The sequence below is a fragment of the Egretta garzetta genome, unplaced genomic scaffold (assembly GCF_000687185.1).
Source record: "Egretta garzetta isolate BGI_Z169 unplaced genomic scaffold, ASM68718v1 scaffold51, whole genome shotgun sequence".
NCBI lineage: Eukaryota > Metazoa > Chordata > Aves > Pelecaniformes > Ardeidae > Egretta > Egretta garzetta.
Window position 1 is genome coordinate 1539978 of NW_009258549.1, and position 21547 is coordinate 1561524.

The 21547-nt window shown below is 44.6% G+C and overlaps 1 protein-coding gene across 1 annotated transcript in view; it reads right to left on the bottom strand.

Annotated features, from left to right (window-relative positions):
- Positions 1-281: 281 nt before the first annotated feature.
- Positions 282-21547, bottom strand: part of RBFOX2 (RNA binding fox-1 homolog 2) — a 56998-nt gene continuing 35732 nt past the window's right edge. The window contains exons 6-12 of the mRNA XM_035903228.1: positions 19598-19658; positions 17123-17176; positions 15660-15792; positions 10266-10305; positions 2578-2666; positions 1476-1548; positions 282-326 (exon numbers count right to left, since the gene is read on the bottom strand). Coding sequence (XP_035759121.1) covers positions 282-326; positions 1476-1548; positions 2578-2666; positions 10266-10305; positions 15660-15792; positions 17123-17176; positions 19598-19658 — 495 coding nt within the window. The remainder of the gene's footprint in view (positions 327-1475; positions 1549-2577; positions 2667-10265; positions 10306-15659; positions 15793-17122; positions 17177-19597; positions 19659-21547) is intronic.

Sequence of the window (21547 nt, forward strand, 5' to 3'; positions counted from 1 at the left end):
CGGAAATGCATTATTTTTACCACAGTTAAAAAAACCCCAAAAACGAAAACAAAAAACAAAAAAATGCACAATCTTTGGAACAAAAGAATTAAAGGCAGAAATTTAAAGGAAAAAAAAAATACATATTCAAAGAACATAGTGAGGTATAAAAAAGTATTTTCTCTTTTGTTTTTTGTTTTTCCTCCTCATCTTGCTATAGAGTTCCTCTACTAGTAAATATTGCAATAGCCAGGCCTCATGAACTGGGGGGGCTGTCCCACTTGCAGGGGGCTCACGTCACTTCAGTAGGGGGCAAATCGGCTGTAGCCACCTCGGTATAAACTCGCCTGTAGAAATTAAATGAGAGAAGAAGAGGTTGTTAGGAGGTGAACTGTGAAGAAATACTCAGGACAGCACCCGAATGCTCTCAGAAGGACTAACGGACATGTCCTGGCACTGACCCGCCACCGTTAGCACCTCTAAGAAGCAAGAGAGGAGAACCTTGCCGACAAAACCAAAGACGTGGGTCAGGAGGACACGCTCATGACCAGCCAGCTGGAGGTGAAGTTTGGCAAGTCTTGGTCAAAGGGAGTTCAGTACCAGAGATGGGACTCATGAGTCCTAATCTCTGAGCCAGCTGAGCAGGCCATCTTTATAGACAGCAGAGACCAGGACTTCTAGGATGCTCTTCACCTCGCCTTAAGGTAAAGGTCTAAAACAGACATGATGACCTGGTGTCCTAGAAGTACCTGCTTTTCCTTCATCGACCCTGAAGAAAATCCACATGATGAGCTGAGGCTCAAACGGAGGTGCTACACTGCAGGTATCTATATTTAGGTGTCTTTTTCTCTGAACACATTTGTGTTGCAGCCTTTGCAACAACACAGATACTGCGCTGGCTAGAAGCAGATGGGTGAGCATGTGCTTTCAGCAAGCTGCTCCACTCCCCCCTGATGCCAGCATACCTCACTCCTGCCCTTGTGTAACTACTGCTGGCAGGCAGGACACTGCATCCTTCCACTAGTGGAAGAGGGAACCAAGTAGAGCAGCTTTGCTGCAAGATGTCATGAGAACAACTTATTCCCTTGCTTCCTAGAACTGATTTCTCAACACGCGACACGATCCTTTAAAATCAATGAAAATGGCGAGAAAGGGTGTCTTGCATTTCTGTTGCTGATTTTTGCTCTGTGTATCACCTTGGTACAGTTCTACTGAGTCACCAACGACATTCTGGCTCCTGACAAGTCTGGTCATTCCTCTCCCATCCCCTTTGTATTAGGTGATGCGCAAGATAACTGGTCTCCTACAACCTGGCTCCTTTCCTAGTGCACACACACAAACACGAAACGCAGAACAACTGGGAACCCAGCGCTGCAGCTAAGGACCTCCTCAACAATAAAGTATTTCTACGTGAAGTCTCATTACCTGATACCCAGTGAACAGCTGTTCCCCCTGTTGGAAACGAGAAACAGCACAAGAAAGAAAATCCCACTTACCACAGCGCCAACTCCGTAGCTAGCGGCAGGGGCAAGGGCATGGTAAGGATCTGCTGTGTACACCCTGCCATAACTGAAGAGAGGGAGAAAAGATATAAAAAAAAAAAAAAAAAAAAAAAAAAAAAAAAAAAAAAAAATTCCGACCGAGCCGAAGACGAAAAAAAAAAAAAAAAAAAAAAAAAAAAAGAGTCACTTTGGAGTGGCAGAGAAATGTCTGTCTGACCACAGGCAATGGAAGAAGCATGCCCTTCTACACACATGTATGCATACATGCACACGCACACACGCAGGCAGCTCCTCTTCAAAGAGATCCTATGGGCATGCTGCCATGCATCATATGAGATGGGCGAGAGAACGGCCTGCAAGGAGGAATGTGGCAGAAGCCATGAGTTCGACCTGTAGGAAAGAGGTCAGCACCTTCGAAATGACAGCTAGTGCATCCCTTACCTCGCGTGATGGAATTTGGGAAGAGAGTGACTGCTGGCGCGAGTGCTACTGGCACAGTAACAGCTGCTAAATGGAAAGCAGTGAGGGATTCTCCAGGATGAGAGGGGTGTATAAACTTTAACGGTCTCGCATGCGCTAGGATTAAAATGGGGCCTCACTGCACAGGAGATGAAAAAATCTTAAGGCAAGCACTCTGATGATGATAATCCTTTGTATCTACACAGAGCTGCACGTTAAAGCATCCTAGAGTACTGTATGAGCTCAGCAATTTTTACCGCATGGATGGGGAGACAAACGCACCCAGTGATTAAACAACCTGCGCAGAGTCACAGAGCAAGGAGCTGGCAAGGCAAGCCAGGTCTTTTGGCTCTGAGGCTGTAACCACACTGCCTCCTTTGTGCAGAGAACCACAGGGATAGGGAAGAGGCCAGGATTTGTGCCAGCTCACATACACCAGAGGGCAACGCTGCCCGGGAGCAGAGAGACAAACCGTGCATTCAGGTCTTTCATGTTGGGTTGTGCATGCATGTGTGCGCGTGCGAGTGCAAGTAAGACAAAGGAACAGGGAAAGAAGTAGAAGTACTGTAATGGATCAGTGCTCCCTGAATCCCTGAGCACCGCAAGCTCACCCCATGGACGCCTCCCCCTTACATACCCATCGCTGTAAGCTGCTGCAGCGGCCGCAGCGGCCGTGGCTGCTGTTGCAGTAGCAGGCTGTGCATATCTGTAGGCTGCGTATCCACCCTGCAGGAGAGAAGAGAACTGACTTTACAGATACCTGTCCACCCACACAGAGCATAAAAAATAAAAATAATAATAGAAAAAAAAAAAAAAGTCACACACATCACAAGGAGAGGAAGTGTTTCAAACTGCATCAGCTCCCATGTCATGTCTACCGCAAGCATTGCCCATTAACTCACGTATACTCCTTTCCTCAGAAGGACCAGGGAGACTCTTCCATTACCCCGTTTAGCAGAAGGAATAAACTAAAGCAAGCCTGAACACGGTTATATCCCTGCAGGAAATGAAATTTGGCACGGAGGAACTGAAAACCAGAAGAGTGCTGAAATCTTGCATGCAATGTAGTTTTTATGTCCACTTCCTCTTACACTGGGGAAATCAGAGGTAGGTGCTTTCTATGAAGTCTGTATTTTAGAAAGGGGACCATTCAGAGGAACTCCTGCTTTCTTCCCCTCTCTTTTTTAAGCTTAGGAAACCCCAAAGGCTAGAATTTAATTTCGTCCAGATGCGTACATGTATCAATAGCCAAAGAAGCCAAAAAGCAATCAGGAAAAGATGGTCAGAGAACACAGCCCCTGGTGGCCTCAGGGCTGGCAACAAGCAAACTGGCATTGATACCAACCAGACCGTTCTCCCCTCCCTCCCTGTAAGAAGGAAACAGGTCAGGGGAAATTACGCAGGAACAGTCTGTATCCCTGCTGCATTTCTGCCCACGCTACACACCTGTAGTAAAGGTCTTTAAAATGCTGATGCTGATAAGAGGCAGTTACTAAAAACGTACTTACAGCTGGGTTGGCAAAATGTGAATCCTGATGCAGAAGACGACCCGCAGGTCACCTCCTGGAACTCCCACAAGGAGCTTTTGGGGCAGAGGAAGACCTGGCTCGGAGAGGCAGCTCTGCAGAGCCTGCAGTAATGAAGGACGGAGGCCGGCCACCTTCGGACCAGGGGCAAAGGCTGCACGGCAGGCAGCAAGGAGGGCTCTGAAGCCCAGGCTAGATCGATCTTTACTGTACACTTCCAAACACATTTTTTTGTTGACTTGAGGGGGGGGCAATGGTAAATGAACCGTGGCTTTGATTTGCTAGCAACACAATGAGCCAATAAACGACAGCAGAAAATTCCAGATTGCTTCTGGCTTTTTTTTTTTTTTTTCCTTTCCCCCTCCAATTGACCTTTCAGACTTTGAAGGACCAGAAAGCAGACTTAAGCTCTTCACCTCCAGAAACAGCTCAACATACCTCTACCACTTCTTCCCTATAGATCTTTTGCATATATGTAACAAAGAGTACAGGATCAACTCTACTACAGAACTGTGTATTTGCTCAGCAGTGCTCAGTTTTGGGCTAGTTAGCCTTTAAATTAGAAATAACGATTTTAAATTAATTTGGGTTGCTTTTGTAGGGCTTGTGTTAGCCCCACGAAGGCTAACATGCTATCCAAAACATGTCTGGGGACCCTTTCCTATGCTGGAGGAGAGGGAACTCACAGCCTCTTCAATCTTCTCGTTAACAGAAGAAAGAGCAGCACAAATCTACACCTCAAACATCACCACATTGCCTGAAAGAGATGTCACGTTACAGTTTTGCCCTTTTAATCTCACCTAGCTGTTTCAATCCCTGCATTTTGGATTGATTGTTTAGGGAGGTTTAGCTTGGTTTTGGCATCATTGCACCACCATTACTCTCACCTCCAAAACATGACGGAGATGAGAGGAAAGAGGTGCAGCCTTAATCCAAATCAAACCTTCATTGGCCTCACTAAATTAAGGCAAAACCTCATACCAATGCCACTGTGGTACTCCCTTAAGCTTATGAGTTTCCTGAACTCTTGATGGGGTCTGTGACACTTGGGCACGGCGTACGAGGCTTCGTCGCCTGGCACAACCCTCCTCGGGGCTGCCGGCTTCAGCGCAGTGGATTCCCACTCTGCCCCTCGCTTGCCAGCCACATTTCAGATCAGAAGCCATTTCAAATGTGCCTGGCACGTACTCTGAACATGACAGTGAGATGCAGTTTGAAACCAAAAAGGGTTATCATGTAATTCTCTTTTAACTCATGTCTCTCATAAAGGAAAACGAAACCAAACCAAACCAAAACAAAAAAAGAGAAAAGAAGAAAAGAAAAGAAGGGTTGGAATCAGGTGTGGGAGGGGGAATGGCGTAACATTTATTAATCAAAATTAAAAACTAAGCATGCTGACATCTGGAGCTAGAACAACCAGCAAAGTCACCACGTTCAGACTCATATTGGCTAGTTCTATCCATCCCAGCATTCTCTTGGGACAGCAGTTCGCCCTAGGCTCTACCACAAGCTCAGTGAAGTACACAGCCTCAAGTACTAGAGCGTGCAGCCACAACAACCTGCTATTACGGAAACAGTCAGTCACCACTGGAGTTAACATTCCAACCTTAATGACTCCCGCAGCCTCCCGCCCTCGCCCCCCAAAATGGCTCCCACCCTAGCCCTGTCCCACACCACAATGTTAATAATTATAACAAGCAATAACCCATCTGTTATATCAGAGAAGGGAACAGAGACTCCACTGAGAGATTTAGAGCGGGATGTTAACATTTCTTCAGTCAACTGCACAACAAACAAAAAAAAAAAAACAGGAGAAATAATTCATTGGAGAAATGAAGTTAAGAAATAGCTGACATGTGTATAGCTTTTTAACCATGCACTGATGCAAAATCGAAGCTACTGTTAATTTAAAAAAAGAAAAAAAAAAAGTCACAGGATAGAGGTACACACGGACGGGCAGACCCACTCAGTTCAAAGCGGTCTGGAAATTCTACTTGTGTGTACTTCAAACAAAACCAAAAATGGGGATTATAATGGCCATGGTACGTTCCTGTCATAGGAGCAATGAGTGTGGACAGCTGGGGGATTTCTGACACGGGGATGTATTTAGCATGACCAGCAGGTCCAAATACACCAAAACAGGGTGAAGGAGAGAGGAGGGAAGTTGCAACTATTACTTATTTCATCAATGCTTTCACCAAGCTCTGGGACCAGTGCAGAGCAAAGAAGCCACTGGGCAGGTTGCCTCACCCAGCTCATGCTCCTGTTTCTCCATAACCCACCTATAACTCCATCAATGCATCTAAAGCCCTGCTCAGCTTGTCCAACGCACCAGTTATTTTCTCCTGCTATTCCTGTTCATGCACAACTTTAACTGGCATGCAGAGCTCATCCGTAACCTCAGCTATACGGTCCTAGGGACTTCTGATGCCACTCACTTCAGGCATTCTAGTAAATATAAACTATAACAGAGTAGAGCATCTTCAACAAACATGAACAACTGTGTTTCCCAATAAAAGAAATAATAATTTAAAAAAACCCAAAAAAACAAAAAAAAAAGCCCTTGCTAGCTGTACCACACTCCTCCAGTGCCACAGCCAAACTGCAACAGAAGACACCACTGAGTGGCATGGTCCCTGAAACCCAGGACAGCCATGCAAACTCCCACTCCATCTATTTAAGTGAAGTGATTCCACAGGGACAGTTTTATCCATCCAGGTTCAGCTTTCAAAATCTTTAGCCTCGTCTCAGAAGAAATGAGTGTGGCTGAGCTTCTTGCAAAGGTGTTAAGTCAGAGATGTTTCTATCAAAGGCATGGCTTAAATGCTGCATCTACAAGGAAACAGGGGAACGAAGCAAAATGCTTATGCATTTTTACTGGGCAGTAAATAACCAAAAGGACTGTCTAAATCAAGATTGGTCCTTTCCGGTACAGCCTTTTGGATTGTCTGGAGAGCAAGGGAGAGATGAACACAACCCTCTATGTTGCTTATCTTCATTCAAGTTCTCTTTCTCTGGATATCCCTGCCTGTTGCTGGGGCTGTGCTAAACCCCCTTCCCCATGTGAACGTGTAGTGCTTGAGCCTATACATCTCAACTGTCAAACAAACGTATTTGCTCAGGTATTCACAAAAGCCCAAATTTGAAATGACTTTTCTGTGACGTTATCCTCCTTGGCTCATCAACAAAGCAAGAAATATATTTTTTTTTTTTTTTTAAATTCCTTCTTTAACATGAGATGATAGCTTTTCCAATATTGTCATATATTCTCTGAAATAAGACAAACATGGCAAAACAACATATACGGGAAGCTGCAATCCCAGCTAAAGCAGCATTCCAATTACTGAGCATGTTAATGTAGATCAATGAGCACTTTTAAGACTATACAGTTCAGCTCAAAATAAGTCCATCTTCTCTTCCACTCTTCAGGTCCATATTCAGGTGATCAATCCAACGAGAACATAAGGAAATCCAAAACTACTGCTTACTATGTCAGTGTATCCTATGGCACAAACCTCCCTTTTTCCCCTCACTGCTTTAGACAGGCACACAAAGTGCGTTGCTGGTCCCTCTTTACTCCAAAGAGCCCTTATGCCACTAAAACACAAGCATTCCCATACCCCTGGAGAAATGGGTAACTCATGGTACCAGTTAGGTACATTTCACCACCTGCCAGGTTTAGGCAGCGAGCCCAATTTTAGGATCTTTTGTTTGTCATATGTCAAGTGCGTCTTCTCCACCCCCAAATTACCCTTTAACAGAAGTTAAGAAGCAGAAAGGGCTAGAACTGTTCCCAGTATTTCTGTATTAGAAGGGTGGCATATGTGCACCAGGAATGAGCATGAATGAATTAAAAGAGGTGACAGGACAACGGTGTCCATTGCAGCAGGTGCTTCTACATGGTAATGGGACAAGCATGACCTTGTTAACCCTTCCATTGAAATTTTTTTTTTTTTTTTTTTTTTTTTATTGAATGAAATGCCACTCGGTGTGAAATCTGGACACACGCCGCCCTGACATAGCGGGGGCTCGGATCACACATGAGTCTGAGCTGCCCTAAAAAAGCCTCTGTTCCCATCTCTAATGTGGTGCTGGAATGGTTAGTATAATTCAGTTTTTTCCACTGCAATCCACAATCTGATCGGTTGGCAGGTCACACTGGCACTCCTACCTGAGGTATTTTAGCGCTAATGATTGGTTCCTGTAAGACTATTCTATAACAGAACACAGGAAGAGCAGTTCAAAAAAACACAGCTGTGGAAAGAAACAATCATACAAACAGCCCACGGCGGGGCACACCAGCCTTTTCTTTCCAGTGGATGCAAGCACGCTTTTCACAGGCAGGAGCGGTCTTCGCACAGGTGGATTTATTTGGGTTTCCCCCCCACCACCCAGATTGACCCCATTGTAGAAGAAAGATAACCTTTCTTATGATCCGAAATGAAGCCCTCTGCATCCTGGGGCAGGTTGTTTTATGAATTCAGGTGTCTTGCCAGAGTGGGATGCATCCAACAAGAGATGGAATGCCTTCTTCACAGAAGAAATGGCTAGCAGGATGGTTGCCCCAGGAAAGAAAAAAGGAGTGAGGAAGAGGAGGAGGAGGAAAATGATAAATTGGTGCATAACACGTATGCAGAAAAAGCAGCCCAAACTTGGGACACTTCCCCTTCATCTTGCCTACCACTAACCACTCCCTGCCAGCTCAGCTCCTTTCCACCCTTCCTTTACACAACCCTAGGGACTTCGAAGACCTAAGGGAACCTCAGTTTAACTTTCTGCCCTCATCCTAAATAGAGCTACCTTCTGCCATCCCTTCCACAACCTGGACAAACCTTTTGCAGCAACCAGAGGGATGTAAGCACTGCAGCGAAAAGCACAGGGACACTCTCATCATTCCACCTGTGCCAAGCAAACTGTTTAGAAGGGTAACTTCGGGTTTGGATTATAATTACTTTTTCCCCCAAGCTCCATAGGAGGGCTCTGGGCAGCAATAAGATAGGAAAAAGCACCACCATCTATCTTGATGAATCCCCTCTTCTATAGCCCTGCTTTCTGACAGCGAGACCGGAGCCACCAACAGCAAAGTTGTCGGGAGCCCACCTAATGGTTCCAATCTGACTTGGGGGCTTGGTTTTGTGTTACATGATGCTAGTGCACTGCAGCACCAAGTGGTTACGGGGCTGCTTCATTACTGAAATCTCTGTCCTTCAAACATGTTAAATAAGCCTCTCCTCCCCACCTGCAATGGAAGGTCTGAAGGAGCCTTCTCAAAAGAAATAAGGAGCAACCCTGGCCAGTCTTCCCTTTCAATATGACAGCCTCTAATACACCATACTCTGAGGGAAGAGGCACCAAGCACTGCTCAGTTGCTTGCTTACTTGCTGTAGGAAAGTCAGTGGTCTGTAAAGCTGGTGTTTTAGGAGTGAGGCAGGAAAACCCAGAACTCTCTGTAGTCCTTGACACAGTTTTGTAAAGGAACACTTGACTAGGCAGATCATTTTTTTTAAAGGACTGCGCACACGATAGTATATGTAAGAATGAGGAAATGCACCCAATATCTCTGCTCAGAGAGCATGTCTTCCAAGTGCTGTAACTGTGTTGGGAAAAGTGCCATTACAGGACTTGACCCTCCATATAAGCCAACAGAATCCAAAAGCTAATTCCATTCATTATCTTGAGTCTAACCCCAGGGTCCTCTTTAGAAATGGCAGGAGTAGGACCTTCAAAGGAGCGGGGACATGAAATCCACGCTGACAACTGTGCCACTACCCAATACAAAACTTCTCCAGCTCCAAAGCGCTATTACCTACAATACCATGAAAAGGAACTATGCTAGAGCTAGGCAGGCCACAAGTTGCAATGGCAGTAGCAGACCTGAACATGTTGGCTTTGAAAGGCGTATTCCTACCATAGCTGCTCTGCAACAGCTCTCCATTGGAGAGCTTTTCTCACTGGCCAGAGTCCCTCCGTCCACGACCTGCCACACAGATGCCCTGGAGGTTTGCAATACAGACTGGCTGGGTAGGACAAAGACAATGACAGGACAAAGCCTCCCATGGTATCAGAGCTAATTCCCAGACAGGAGGAGGCTGCTGACTCTTCTAACCGAACATCTCCACATATTTGTACTTCACAATTCCCCAAAGAGGCAAGAGAATCTAGCCTATTTAGGTACCATTTCTACCAGCAAAATGAGATGTCAGTTTTCACTCTAGCATCTCAGTCTCCATTTTTAATCAGTCCCAGTGTCTTCCCCAAAGGGATAATTCTCCGCATCCCAGTGGCACATGAACATTTTTAAACATACAGCTCTTGCTCAGTTTAGTGTGGGCTGCACAAATCAAACCTGAAAGGGCCCCAAGAGGGGAGAGAAAGGGGAGGGCGGAGGGGGAGAAGGAAAGGGTAGGTCTGAGGCTAAACCAGTCCTGTTATTTTTATATCCAAATTATGTAAACGAGAGAAGTGTTGAGAGAAATTTTAATTTGCTAATCATCTCTCAGGTTTATTAGTAGCAGTGTGCATGTGGGGGACAGGACACCCAGTAAACTGACCCTGGCAATGATCAGGAAACCCAAAGGCTTAGGTCTTGCACCCAGGGGCAAGCGCAGTGACAGAGAAGCATGCTTGCATTCCTAAATATATAAATATATATATCCACAAGGAAGAAGAAAATTAAAAGTAAATGATATTTTAAAAAAAACCAAACCAAACCAAACAAACAAACCAAAATAAATAAATAAAAAAAAAAGGCTGGCTTGTCAGGGGTTGGGGTCGAGAAGGCTCCGGTGTGTGTACTTACATAGAGGTCAGCACCGTAAAATCCGTCCTGGTAAACCACACTGCAGAAAATCCACACAAAAACAAAAAAACAAAAAACAAAAAACAAAAGAACAGAAAACACATTCCGGTTATTGAGGACGGCAGCATGCACATGCGTTTTACACAGGCAGGTGATGTATGAATCCACAACCTGGGCTTTTGGCAGGAGCAAATCAGCGAGAGAATGTGTGTGCGCACGCACGCTAGACGGCTCCAAGTCATCTTCCATGGCATGCAAAGGGGGAAGGGGCGGGCAGAAGGGGAGACAGTATGCAAAGGAGAGAGGGAGGGGAACCACCATCTTGTACAATAAAAATAGACTCAAAAAGATCTGATGTCCTGAAGAAGAGAAACAAGGATTTAGAAACCTCCGCTCTGGTTATTCTCCTGGAATGATTTTAGTTACCCCCTAAACACATGGAAACATTGGCTTCATGAAGTGGCCTTGTGAAATCAAGGAGCCCCTCAGAAGGCATCCCACAAGGGCTGGAGTCACCTAATATCAGAAGTACGTTTCAGAGAGTTGTGTATGATTACGTATTTCGAGCGTCAACAGGGCTGCATGACTTTGTTTCTGACATCCATACATCACCTGCTTTTACCCTGCACATTAGACATGCGATAAGATTTGGCTGATCACACAAGCATGCAAAGTATTATTATTCAGCATCTTAAAGAACCAATGCAACACCTCAGGAAAACAAGTCAATCAATTCTGATCAAAGTAAACACAGAGAAATGTAATTAAAAAGAAAAAACCAAAAATACCCACAATGCATTGCTTTCACAAGCAGAGATAATGAGCTAAAAAGGTTAGGTGACTGGTCCAAGGTCCGAGAATTGAAAGGTGCAGTGGGAGTCCCTGGTAGTCACCACCTATTCCGTAGCAGAGAGGAGCAACTGGAAGGGTTTCCATGGGATGGTGCTTTTGCTGCTTTAAGCCATAGTTTTCTTTCTCTCAGAACTTCAAGCAGGAAAACTGTTAAACCAGAGCCTGGGGTTCCCAAAGAGCCACTCTTACCAGAGCAGTCGCTAGCATAAGACTACGCAGCTTGCTCTGGGGATAGGGGTCAGGGAGGGATGAGGAAGGAAGAGAGGGGATACCCCCCACCCGTTTTGAGTTCAGCTCGTGCTTCAAAATGAGGAATTTTCTCCTGGTTTGTCTTCTGAATAGCTCCGCACAAACTCACTCAAGGCTTTAAAAAGCATTAGCCCCCCCATCTGTGATGTTCGTGGATCTGATTTGCATGACTTACCAGTAGCATTAAGGAAAAAGAAGGTATGGAACACTAGCTTTTCTTTTGATTATAATTTTTTACTCATCAGATGGAATGTGAAATGCTGCCAAGAGCCTGCCACCCTCAGACACCCACCTATTGTAAGGCACGCACACACAAAAAAGCCCAGCAGATCTTGCCAAAATTCTGCATGCTATTACTAAAAAATAAAATAAAATAAAATAAAAATAATCTGTTGCAGTGTTAGCTACTGCTTGAATAATTTAGTCTTGCTGTCTTTCCCAGGAAAAGTACACTCCATTCCCAAAGGACAGAGTTACTACGGTCTCCAAGAGCGTTGGGAGCAGATATGAAGATAGAGACCCTTGTTAGAGGAAGAGGGGAGCCACTTCAGCAGGGAGAAGCAGGCCATAAGATCATTTTTGTTGAAGCTAAATTTTTTACAACCACATAACAAAGAATTTGGCTCCTGGGGCAGTGACTTACATTGCTGGGTTCTCTATCTAGGACCAGGAGTGTTTTAGCAGTGATACTCCACCTGCTCCTGCAGGAAAGGCAAACGCACGACAGAGGAAGTGACTGTTGGTTTATGAACAGGTTAGCAGTTTTAACAGTTATTCCAAACACAAACAGTTGGACGAATATAAGCATTACCACATTGGATCAGGCCACTGTTCCTGTAACTTAGAATCTTGTCAGCAAGAGATGCTACCATCAGCTCTCCGGAGAAAACTTGCAGGAACACTAACGACAGGTAAGACTTCTTGAGTCCCAACAGCAAAGCACATGGGCATCCTCCATCTGTCCTTTGGTTAGGACTTAAATGACACCAACTGCCAGGGCTGAAATTTAGCAAGGTTTATTTATATGCTAGAATATCCATATTTGTGATTCTTAATGCTATCGAAAACTGAGAGAATTCCTTCATTTGAGAACCACAGAGACCATTCTGGTTATGTAGACTGACCAGAAGGATAAAGCAGCCCAGCAGCTCAGCAGCATCTGCAAAAAGCCCACTAGCTGAGCTAGAACACATCCACAAGAAAAGGAAATATGCTGGTTTTGTAAAGCAGCCATCATATCATTTAAGTGTACCAACAGTTGACTCTGTTGTAAAAGGAACCAAAAAAACCCACTCCAAACCCACAGAGCTCCCTACTGCCTTATATTTAGTCTGACTTTTACCTACTTTTGGCTTCAAGTCAGCGAATCCTCTCTATATTTACACTCCTAGGCTAAATTACTCTTTACTATGGCAAGCCTACACTTCATATAGGTACTTAATGACCACGAACAAGTCAATGCCTAACCTATAGTTTGAGAAATAAAATTGATCAAGCTTATTTAGTTTTGAGAGTTTTACAGCAGGCAAGTTTCTTTCAGACTGACTTAGTTCTTACAGCTTTTCGTCTGAAGTGTAATTGGTCAGCATTCTTGTTTAGAAAGCACGGCCGCTACAAATCAGGGCAGTATTCCAGTACAGGTTTTACTCATGCTATATATCAGAGGTTATAATGTCTCCTTACTTCTATTGGATACCCCCTCGGTTATAAATTGAAGGTTGCATTTGTATTCTGAGGTCAGGCTCAGGTGACCATCTAACATCCTCTCCAATGGTCCGAGCAATTGCTTTCTAAGGTATGAATAGCCTTCCCTGGATAAACGTCCATGTCCATACATAAGTATGTGCATTCCACATATGCATTAGTAAATCTTAGTTTGAGTTCTTGAAATAAATGTTAAAACTACTAGGAACTGTATGATTTCTTGCACCTTCCTCTGGAGTATCTAGCACTAGACACTGTCAAAAATTTACTCTAACCTGAATGGGCCTCAGGACTGATCCAGTATGGCAACTCCAATGAGCTTTTATTAATCTACGTTCTGTATTTTTTGAATTCTGCTAAGCTCTCAAATGCAGTGATACCATTAAGTTTTGTAACTTAAACACCACTGAGGTTTGTGAAAACCAATTCCTTCCACCAGGTTTGAGTTAACCTGCAGCTTACTTTACTGTCATCTTCCACATTACTCACTACACCTTGATCACCCATATGTTGCTGACTGATCTTATGGTGTCATCTTCTCACTGACCAGGAGGAAAGCAACTGATGCAGGACAACGTGTCAGGAATGTGTGCCTGCCCCTGACACCACGGAGGTCAACAGTGCCCACATGGAGCGGTGGCTCTTCTGCAGGTTACTGCAACATGGAACCGAATAGCACATGTTGTATTATTCCACAAGGAATCAAATTCCCTCTACAAAATACTTTGTAGAGATTCAGACTATGATGACAATAAACACCAGAATTAATTACATTCCAGTGCTTGGGACTAGGGACAGTTCTGGGCCATTTGTGAACCTGCCTTGTTTACTGCTGCCCTGCAAATGTTTACTGGGTAGTATGCTGTCCATGAAGACAAGAACTCAGTCAGCAGGGTCAAACAAACTCAACATAACATAAGTAAACACAGTCACGGGACAGTATTTGGAAGGGATAACCATTGGAGCCTGGCCCATATTCCAAATAGAAATAAACCTTTTATATGGGACTCAGGCTGGATTTATATCAAAGACAAGCCTAGAGTCCCTCCCACAGTGAGCCACTCGTGACAGCCTCTTGCTAGGAATGCTCCAGCTGTTAAAGGGATGAAGAGCACATCCCCCTTCCCTGGTGCAAGTTATTTCACATTCTGCTAGACGGCAGCACTTAGCTCAGCTTTGCTTCTCTGTTTCACTGTGGAGCATTTCCTAATAAAAATGGACTGGGTCATTTTTAGAGCAACAGACAGACAAGTTGAAGGTCAGAGGCTATGGTTAGAGGATACAGAATATGAACTAGGAGCAGTGGCAAAAAGTTGTGAATCTGAAAACCCAGCAGGAACACTGCTTGGAAGGCCAACATATTCAGACAAGAGGTTTCATTTAAAGTCTTCTGGTGAATTAAATACAAGCATTGCCAGATTTGCCGGAGAGCAAAGCTAGGCAGATACATGACCACTGCAGCTTGCTTCCTTAAGCTCCACTTTAAATACCAGACTAGACTCTAAAAAGAGAGGGCCAGAGCAGCTCACACCACTTAATCTCCTACAGAAGGCATTTGAAACCTTATCCAGCATGTATCAGGCCAGCTCCTTGCACTGGTGTGTGTGGATTCCACCTTCCTTCTGGGGCTAGTCTAAAGGAAAAAAGGGTCAGTCCACTTCTCTGTGTTGGAAGATTCATTTCTACGCCTATCTTTCTGAGAACATTGCCTGAAAAATATGGCAAGTAGAATTCCAGAGACAGGCAATATGCATAAAGCATCCTCAAAATCAAAAAGGGGGAGAAAAAAAAAAAAAAAAAAAAAAAAGACAGTTTGCCGATTTACCTGCCATTCCATCACACTTAAACAAACAAAAACCCAAACCAAAACTCACATACAAACCTAGTTCCCTGTACTTTTAAACAGCAGAATACTCTCTTGTAACAGCATCTATTCCACTGCATTACTAGTGAGAAGTCAGAAGGCAAAGAATGCTTAAGGCTACGCATTCACCATTGCTTCAGACGACATGTTAGAAGAATGCTGCACTTTGGTTCTCCCTATATCCCAAACACTCCCACCTTTAAATTAATGGACTTGATTAATCTTTGTTTTAAACCTTTTTAAACCGTCTCCAACAAAGAAAGCAAATCCATTGTGGGTAACTGGCTCTTTTGTGTCCTAGTGCCAGATGGTGAGGCATGAATGTAATGGGTAATATTCCTCATTCCTGGATATGAAAACACAAATGGAATGCAAAGAGCAGAACCTTTTTGGAAATTTTAGACCTTTTCTCTTTGCGTCCTTCTCAGCAGCGCTATAATGAATTGGGTCAATGGATGACAAATACCATGTAGACAAATTGAGAAATCCTAAGAAGGAATCCATCAGCGCTTTAAGCTGTTGCAAGTACTGAAAATTGCTTCAGTCAACAGTTAACATGGAAAAATTTAGATTTGCCCCCACTGGATGCCATAGTGTGCAGAACGCTCTGGCACTAGCAATATCCTGACTCTCACCATCCAGACAATTTTAGTTATTTTTTGGTTAACTAATCAGCTATTTGACACAGTTGTGCAGAGCACTCTGCTCTCATGACCAGTGCTTACCCTGGGTAGGCAGGGATGGCTGTGGGAGGTACCGCCCGGACTGCCCCATACACTGTCCTTCCTCGGCCCCTCAGATGGGCTCCCCGAAATGCGGCTGCTGTGGTGGCTGCAGTTGGATAGGGGAAGCCTGGAACTGGAAAGACAGACAAGGTGGAGGGTGAAAAGGAGCCCCTGCCCAGAGAACAACCATCTGTTTCAAACAAAGTGACACAATAGCTCCACAGCGGTGGGACATTTTGCATCAGTCCTGCAGAGGGGCATGCTTATAACCCAGCAAGCATCCGATACATATTTCCTGCTACACCATGGCCTTTGGGGGAAGAGGGGTTGCAAAGAGGTTTGGCATGCAAGAGGTTAATGCTTTGGCATGCCTCACCCACCACAAACAGGGTACAAATCCCCCCACCGCCATGCAGTCTGGTTAGAGTCCGAGAAGCGCAGAGAGTTACTATCAATATAGCAGGCGGCTCTTCCAAAACTGCAGAGGCTCTTTAAAATAATTTGTCAAGAGGCCCTTGAAGTCAACCAACTTACATCAGTCTCTTCCCTCCTTTCCCCTCCCACTCTTTGCCACCCAATCCTCTGTATGTTCATTTTAAAGCCTGAAAGACAAGATAGCCCATATAACAGCAGCAGCAATTTCCCATAAAGTGCCAGTTTACTGAGAGCCCACCTTCATTTAACAAGCATGACCAATACCTAGCTCCATATGTAGCGGGGCCTTCTTTATTATACTTTACACTGGAGTAAACTGGCTTGTGATGAAATAACGTAAAACTTCAGAGGCATCTGCAAACACGTAATAAACAGATACCGAGAGGGAAGGAGTCCCAGGGCGCAACCCCAACCCAACGTGCGTCCAGGTGCATGCCACTGGGGGCCCTGCAGACTCGTGGTTTAGCAGCGTGTATAATATGTACTTTAGGGATTTGTCTGTTTGGTTTCTTTGATTTCAAAAGGGGGAGGGGGGCAAGGGAACAGCCTATTCCTCACGCACACCCTCCCCTTGTTCTGCAGCCTCCTCATCGCTTGGAGAGACCCATTCACCAGTACAGAAACGCGCTGCCGATGAACAAGTTACAGCCACAGCACAGTATATTTTGGCTCAAGGTAAACTCATTCCCAGTGAGACCCATCCTTTCAAGTATATATTATACAGACTGGAGAGAAGAAGGGTAACAAGGTCATCATTAACTCAAGCACAGTAACAACACAGGGGCCAACGGGGGCTACTTACTGATTAAAGGAATGTAAGTGTTAATACCCCCCCTTCCTGACAGGGGCACTGCGGCGTCATTGCCCAGCGAGACATCTGCTTGAAAGCTGGACGCTAATTTAATTTTAAAAAGAATAAAAAAAACAAAACAAACGTAAAAAGGTTATAAAGAAACAGCAGATTGAGAACATAAACAAACACCACTGCAGTTAAATGGCAGAAGTGGAAGTGTCTACTTAGGCTCTACCTGCATATAACTCAGGGCCGTACACCGCTCCAACCACAGGACTCAACTTCCAACCTGAAACAACAAAGACTGCAGTGAATGCCAAAATCTACACCAAGAGAAGGAGCGGGCAGCGTGGGTAGGGGGAACGGTCTTTTGCGTGCGCCCCAGCTTCACATGCACAGCTCTTTCCAATTTCTGCTTTGCCTCAATCCCCCTTGGTGTAGATGGAGGCCAACTGCCTTTTTCTAATGTCAAGTTCTAGGTACAGGTCGCTGTATCAGAGGGAACAGCAAAACATCAGCTGATCCGCAGCACGGCAGAGGCTCCGCTGAGGGAATGCCAACTACCTTATATGCATATTTGCCAGGAGCACCCTGCAACCCTGCGTTCCCTGCATGAACCTTGCTGGCCGCCAGCTCCTCCCTGCTTTCACCAGGAATGCTGCAAATCCAAAACCTCTCTAGAGCCACCGGCCCAGACTATCATCCCAGGAAAGTCAATTTATAGCCTTAAATCCTCAAAACGCCCTTCTGTCTTACTTGCTAGAGATCTGCTAAAAAAACACCAGTGTCTGAATTTCCTCACTCACTGAATTACACGACTATGGTGCAGAAAAGCAGCTCACATTTTCTCCTCTCTGTGTTACTTTAGTATGTTTTTAGTATTGCCCGTCTTCTTTATGCTGCTTTTCAGGTGAAAGCCTTCCCAGGGAATGTATTTTAATATCATCTGGGTAACTGGCAAGAACTGCAAATCATCCACATAAAACCTACATGAGAATAGCGCCTAAGGAAGTCACTGCTGGGGTATGAGGAGGAACGCATTTCCCAGTCAGATCTAGAAACACATCTGTCGTCGCCCCCCACCTTTCCATCTGGGGAAGAGAAGCAAGCAGTGTAAAGCTAACATCACACTCTGGGCTGGCTTCCACAAAGCACTCCTTGCAGGAAAGATCTCAGCTGTTCAGCTAGCAGTCACACTGGTGTCTTTATTTAAATAAAGCCAGACCCTTCCTCTGTCTTGGAGTCCTGATGCACTTACTGCGCCTTATCACCTCTAACCAGCCTAGGAACCGTATGAACAACTCTGTGAACTGCAGCCCATCAACACCACCCCTCCATCTGCTGGCAGAGTATCAACGGGAGATGCAATGCAGGCTCCCTCCGCAGGACTGGGCACGCTGCTGCTGTGCTGCCCACCTCCATGGCAAAACACACAAGTGAGCGGTGGCAATGAGAGGACCGGGACCAACCCTCAAATTCAGTAACAGTCATATGACCACTCGTCAGCATGCCTTAAGCCTGGCCTAATGCTAAGTACCTTTGCGTAGCTTTGAAGCTGGCTTTAAATTGCTGGCTGCGAAAGCAAAATATTCCTGCCTGCTACCAGGGTTTCACAGGTAAGCCAAGTTTTGTTACCAAATAGTCATACGCATTTTCTGCCCTTGTTTTCAGGACAACATAACATGGCTGCGTTGCCTTTTACTACTAAATCTCCCAGTTCCTTTCAGACACCGAGACTCAGAATCCCAGCTTTTCTGCCTGCCCCTATTTCCCCGGTTCTGTAACCAGAAAAAGATTTATTTGCCAAGAGCCCCACAACAGCTCAGCAGCAGAGCCACAAATAAAGTTCGCATCTTCTGACTTCCAAGTCTTACGTTGTATGCAAACAGATTCTCACACTAGCAGCTACCTATATGCAGCCTCCTGCCTTGTTGAAGCTGTTGAGGAACATTTTCAGACCAAAAAGAATTTTTCTGCCTGTTTCAGGACAAAGACACAGATTCAAAAATCTGTATCAAAGCTGCATTCAGTTTCTGTCAGGAGAAGAACGACTTTTTATGCTATATATGCCTATGCAATAAACTTACGGCACAGGCAGAACCACCAAGATATCCTGATGAAACAGGATTCTTCATTACCCAAACAACTTGGTCTTTCTCTATTCAGGTTCGCTGGAAAATGACTAAACACAGGCATGGTCTGTAACAAAAAGTGAGCAAACAAGCAGCACGATGCTTCTGTTTTCCCGGCTGCTTGGGGACAGCTGTACTTTTACAGTTAGAACCTGAACTGAGATATATCCAATTATGTATCCTTAAGTTATGCTTCTGCACTCATATTTAGGTATCTACCTGATGGCAGCGAGACCCAGGAGTAGTGCACATCCCACTGTGCACATCCCACATCAGCTTCCAGCAGTAGTAGGAAATCCATGGGTCCTTGGCTTCTTTTCCTAGCTTGGCCACCTTGGGCACATCACTACTCCTCAGTCCCCACTTCTCCATCTATAATATGGTATTCTTCCATAAACGCTTCGGAATTATACCAAAGAATAACGCTGTAAATTAGGGTTTGTGCTTTTTTTGTTGGTTTCTTTGGGGTTTTGTTGGGGTTTTTTTGGTCCTGAGGAGAGGCCGTGCCTTTTCCCTCACTAGGAAGCTTTTGTCTTCCTTCAAACCTTTCAGCTCATCATTAGTACAGTCTCTCTTACCATTTGCGTAAGGTGTGACCATCTTCTTATTGGTCATCACTCGTGCTGTGGCGTTGTTAACCTAAAAGTAAGAAAGGGGAGGGGGAGGAGAGGGAAGGAAGCATAGGACATTAGGGAAAACGATGGAAAACTCTCAGATACCACACACACACACAATATAACTTCTCTGAGCAAAAAAAAAAAAAAAATTAAACTAATTTTACAAGAATGCAATCTTTAAATTACTTTTAATAGTTGCCATTTAATTATAAAAGTTACAGCTAAACATGGCACTTTAAAATTATGCATTAAACAAAAGGCCAACGAGAGTAAAGTGCAGATTCTCCGCCGCCCTGCCACCCCTTGTCGTGTTCTTATTCTCAGCTCATTGATCAAAAGGCCAAAACTCTGGAGGTTTTGCCCAGGTTCTGTCCGAGAGGTAGCAATAATTTCTGCAGCCTAGGGCAGGGGAACCGAACCAGGTGATGCACAAGCTGACTTGTTTCTCAAGCTCACCACAGGGACTGGGGCCCAGCGTGGCGCTGGCAGGCATGCTTCTTAGATAGAAAAAGGTAGCCTGGAGTCCACCAGCTTTAGATTTGAACTCCCAAGGCTTGAGGAGATTTCTAGAACATCACCGAGCATTTGGATGGTCTATGCTCACTGATGTCCTCCCCATCGTTTTCAAATCTTTTTCCAGATTATTTTTTTCACTTGTCACATGGAGCAAAAAGAAAAAAAAAAAAACAACAAACAACAGAGCAGTAGACCTGTGTCTTTTTTTGGTTTTATTGTGCCCTCCACCCTCTTTACAGAGCTCTGCGTAGTTCCAAGCATTTTGATTGCTCAAGCAAGTGGGGTGTTACCACAGAGATAGTGCTGATAAAGAAAAGATGGACCAGTTTGGAAGCCAAGTTACTGCAGCCCCGTGTCAGACAGCCTCAAAGTTCTTGCAAGGAGGGTGAAGTCCTTATACAACATCAACGATTTATCAAAACCCATGCCAAACGGGAATTGAGGCCAGAGTGAAGAGGGGGAAAAAAAAAAAAAAAAAAAAAAGATATAAAAATAGAAGCTGCCTTGGGCCCTTGAGACTTATGGATGGTGAGCGTACGCAGGGTGGGGAGTCTGGAGCTACATTTACTCTCGTTTCAGCCCCAAAACAATAGAAACATTACACATTTAAAAAGAAAGAATGGGAAACAACAATGATGAGACTGAGAGCATGCAGTTAAACACACACAGATAAAAGAAAGAAAAAAAAAAAACACCACAATTGATTCAGAGGGTGGGGAGGGGAGGAGGGAGGAGATAGGGTCTCACAGACAATCATTAAGATGGAGCGAGTGCCTGAAATCAGCTGCTACAGCAAAGTGCAACACAAGCACTTAAAGGAAAAATTGCCAGAACCGATCAGAAACCACCAGTCAGCAAAGAGACCAACAGCTGCATTTAACCGAGTAAAGAAATAAACTGGGGAGGGGGGGGAGAGAGAGAGAGAAAGAAAGAAAGAAAGGAAACAAACAGTAACAGCTACAAACAGGGCTCAGAGAGCAGCAGAAAGAAGGGGCAGGAGAGAGAGGAGATGGGTGCATTAATAAAAACCAGCCAAACTGGAGTTCAGTAACTCTGAGTAAGATGTGCAAGGGGAAATCACCATGAAGTCAGTAATCAAACAGCTCAGACTGCTACAAAACGATATGTACATCCAAAATCCAGGCGGCATTACTCAACAGCATTGAAAATAAAAGGGGGAGAAGGGGGAAGGAGGTGGGTGGGGACAACAAGTCAAATCACATTTCGTAGTGTTAATGTGAGATGGCAGATGGATTTTTTTCTTTCTTATTTAATTTCGTTTTTTGTAATTTTAAGAAAAATTTAAAAAAAAAAAAAAGCTTCTTCTCTAGCGCTTTTGTTTCACTTACCGCCAACTCGTACCATCGCCAGCATTGTGTATAGTTACCATGGAAA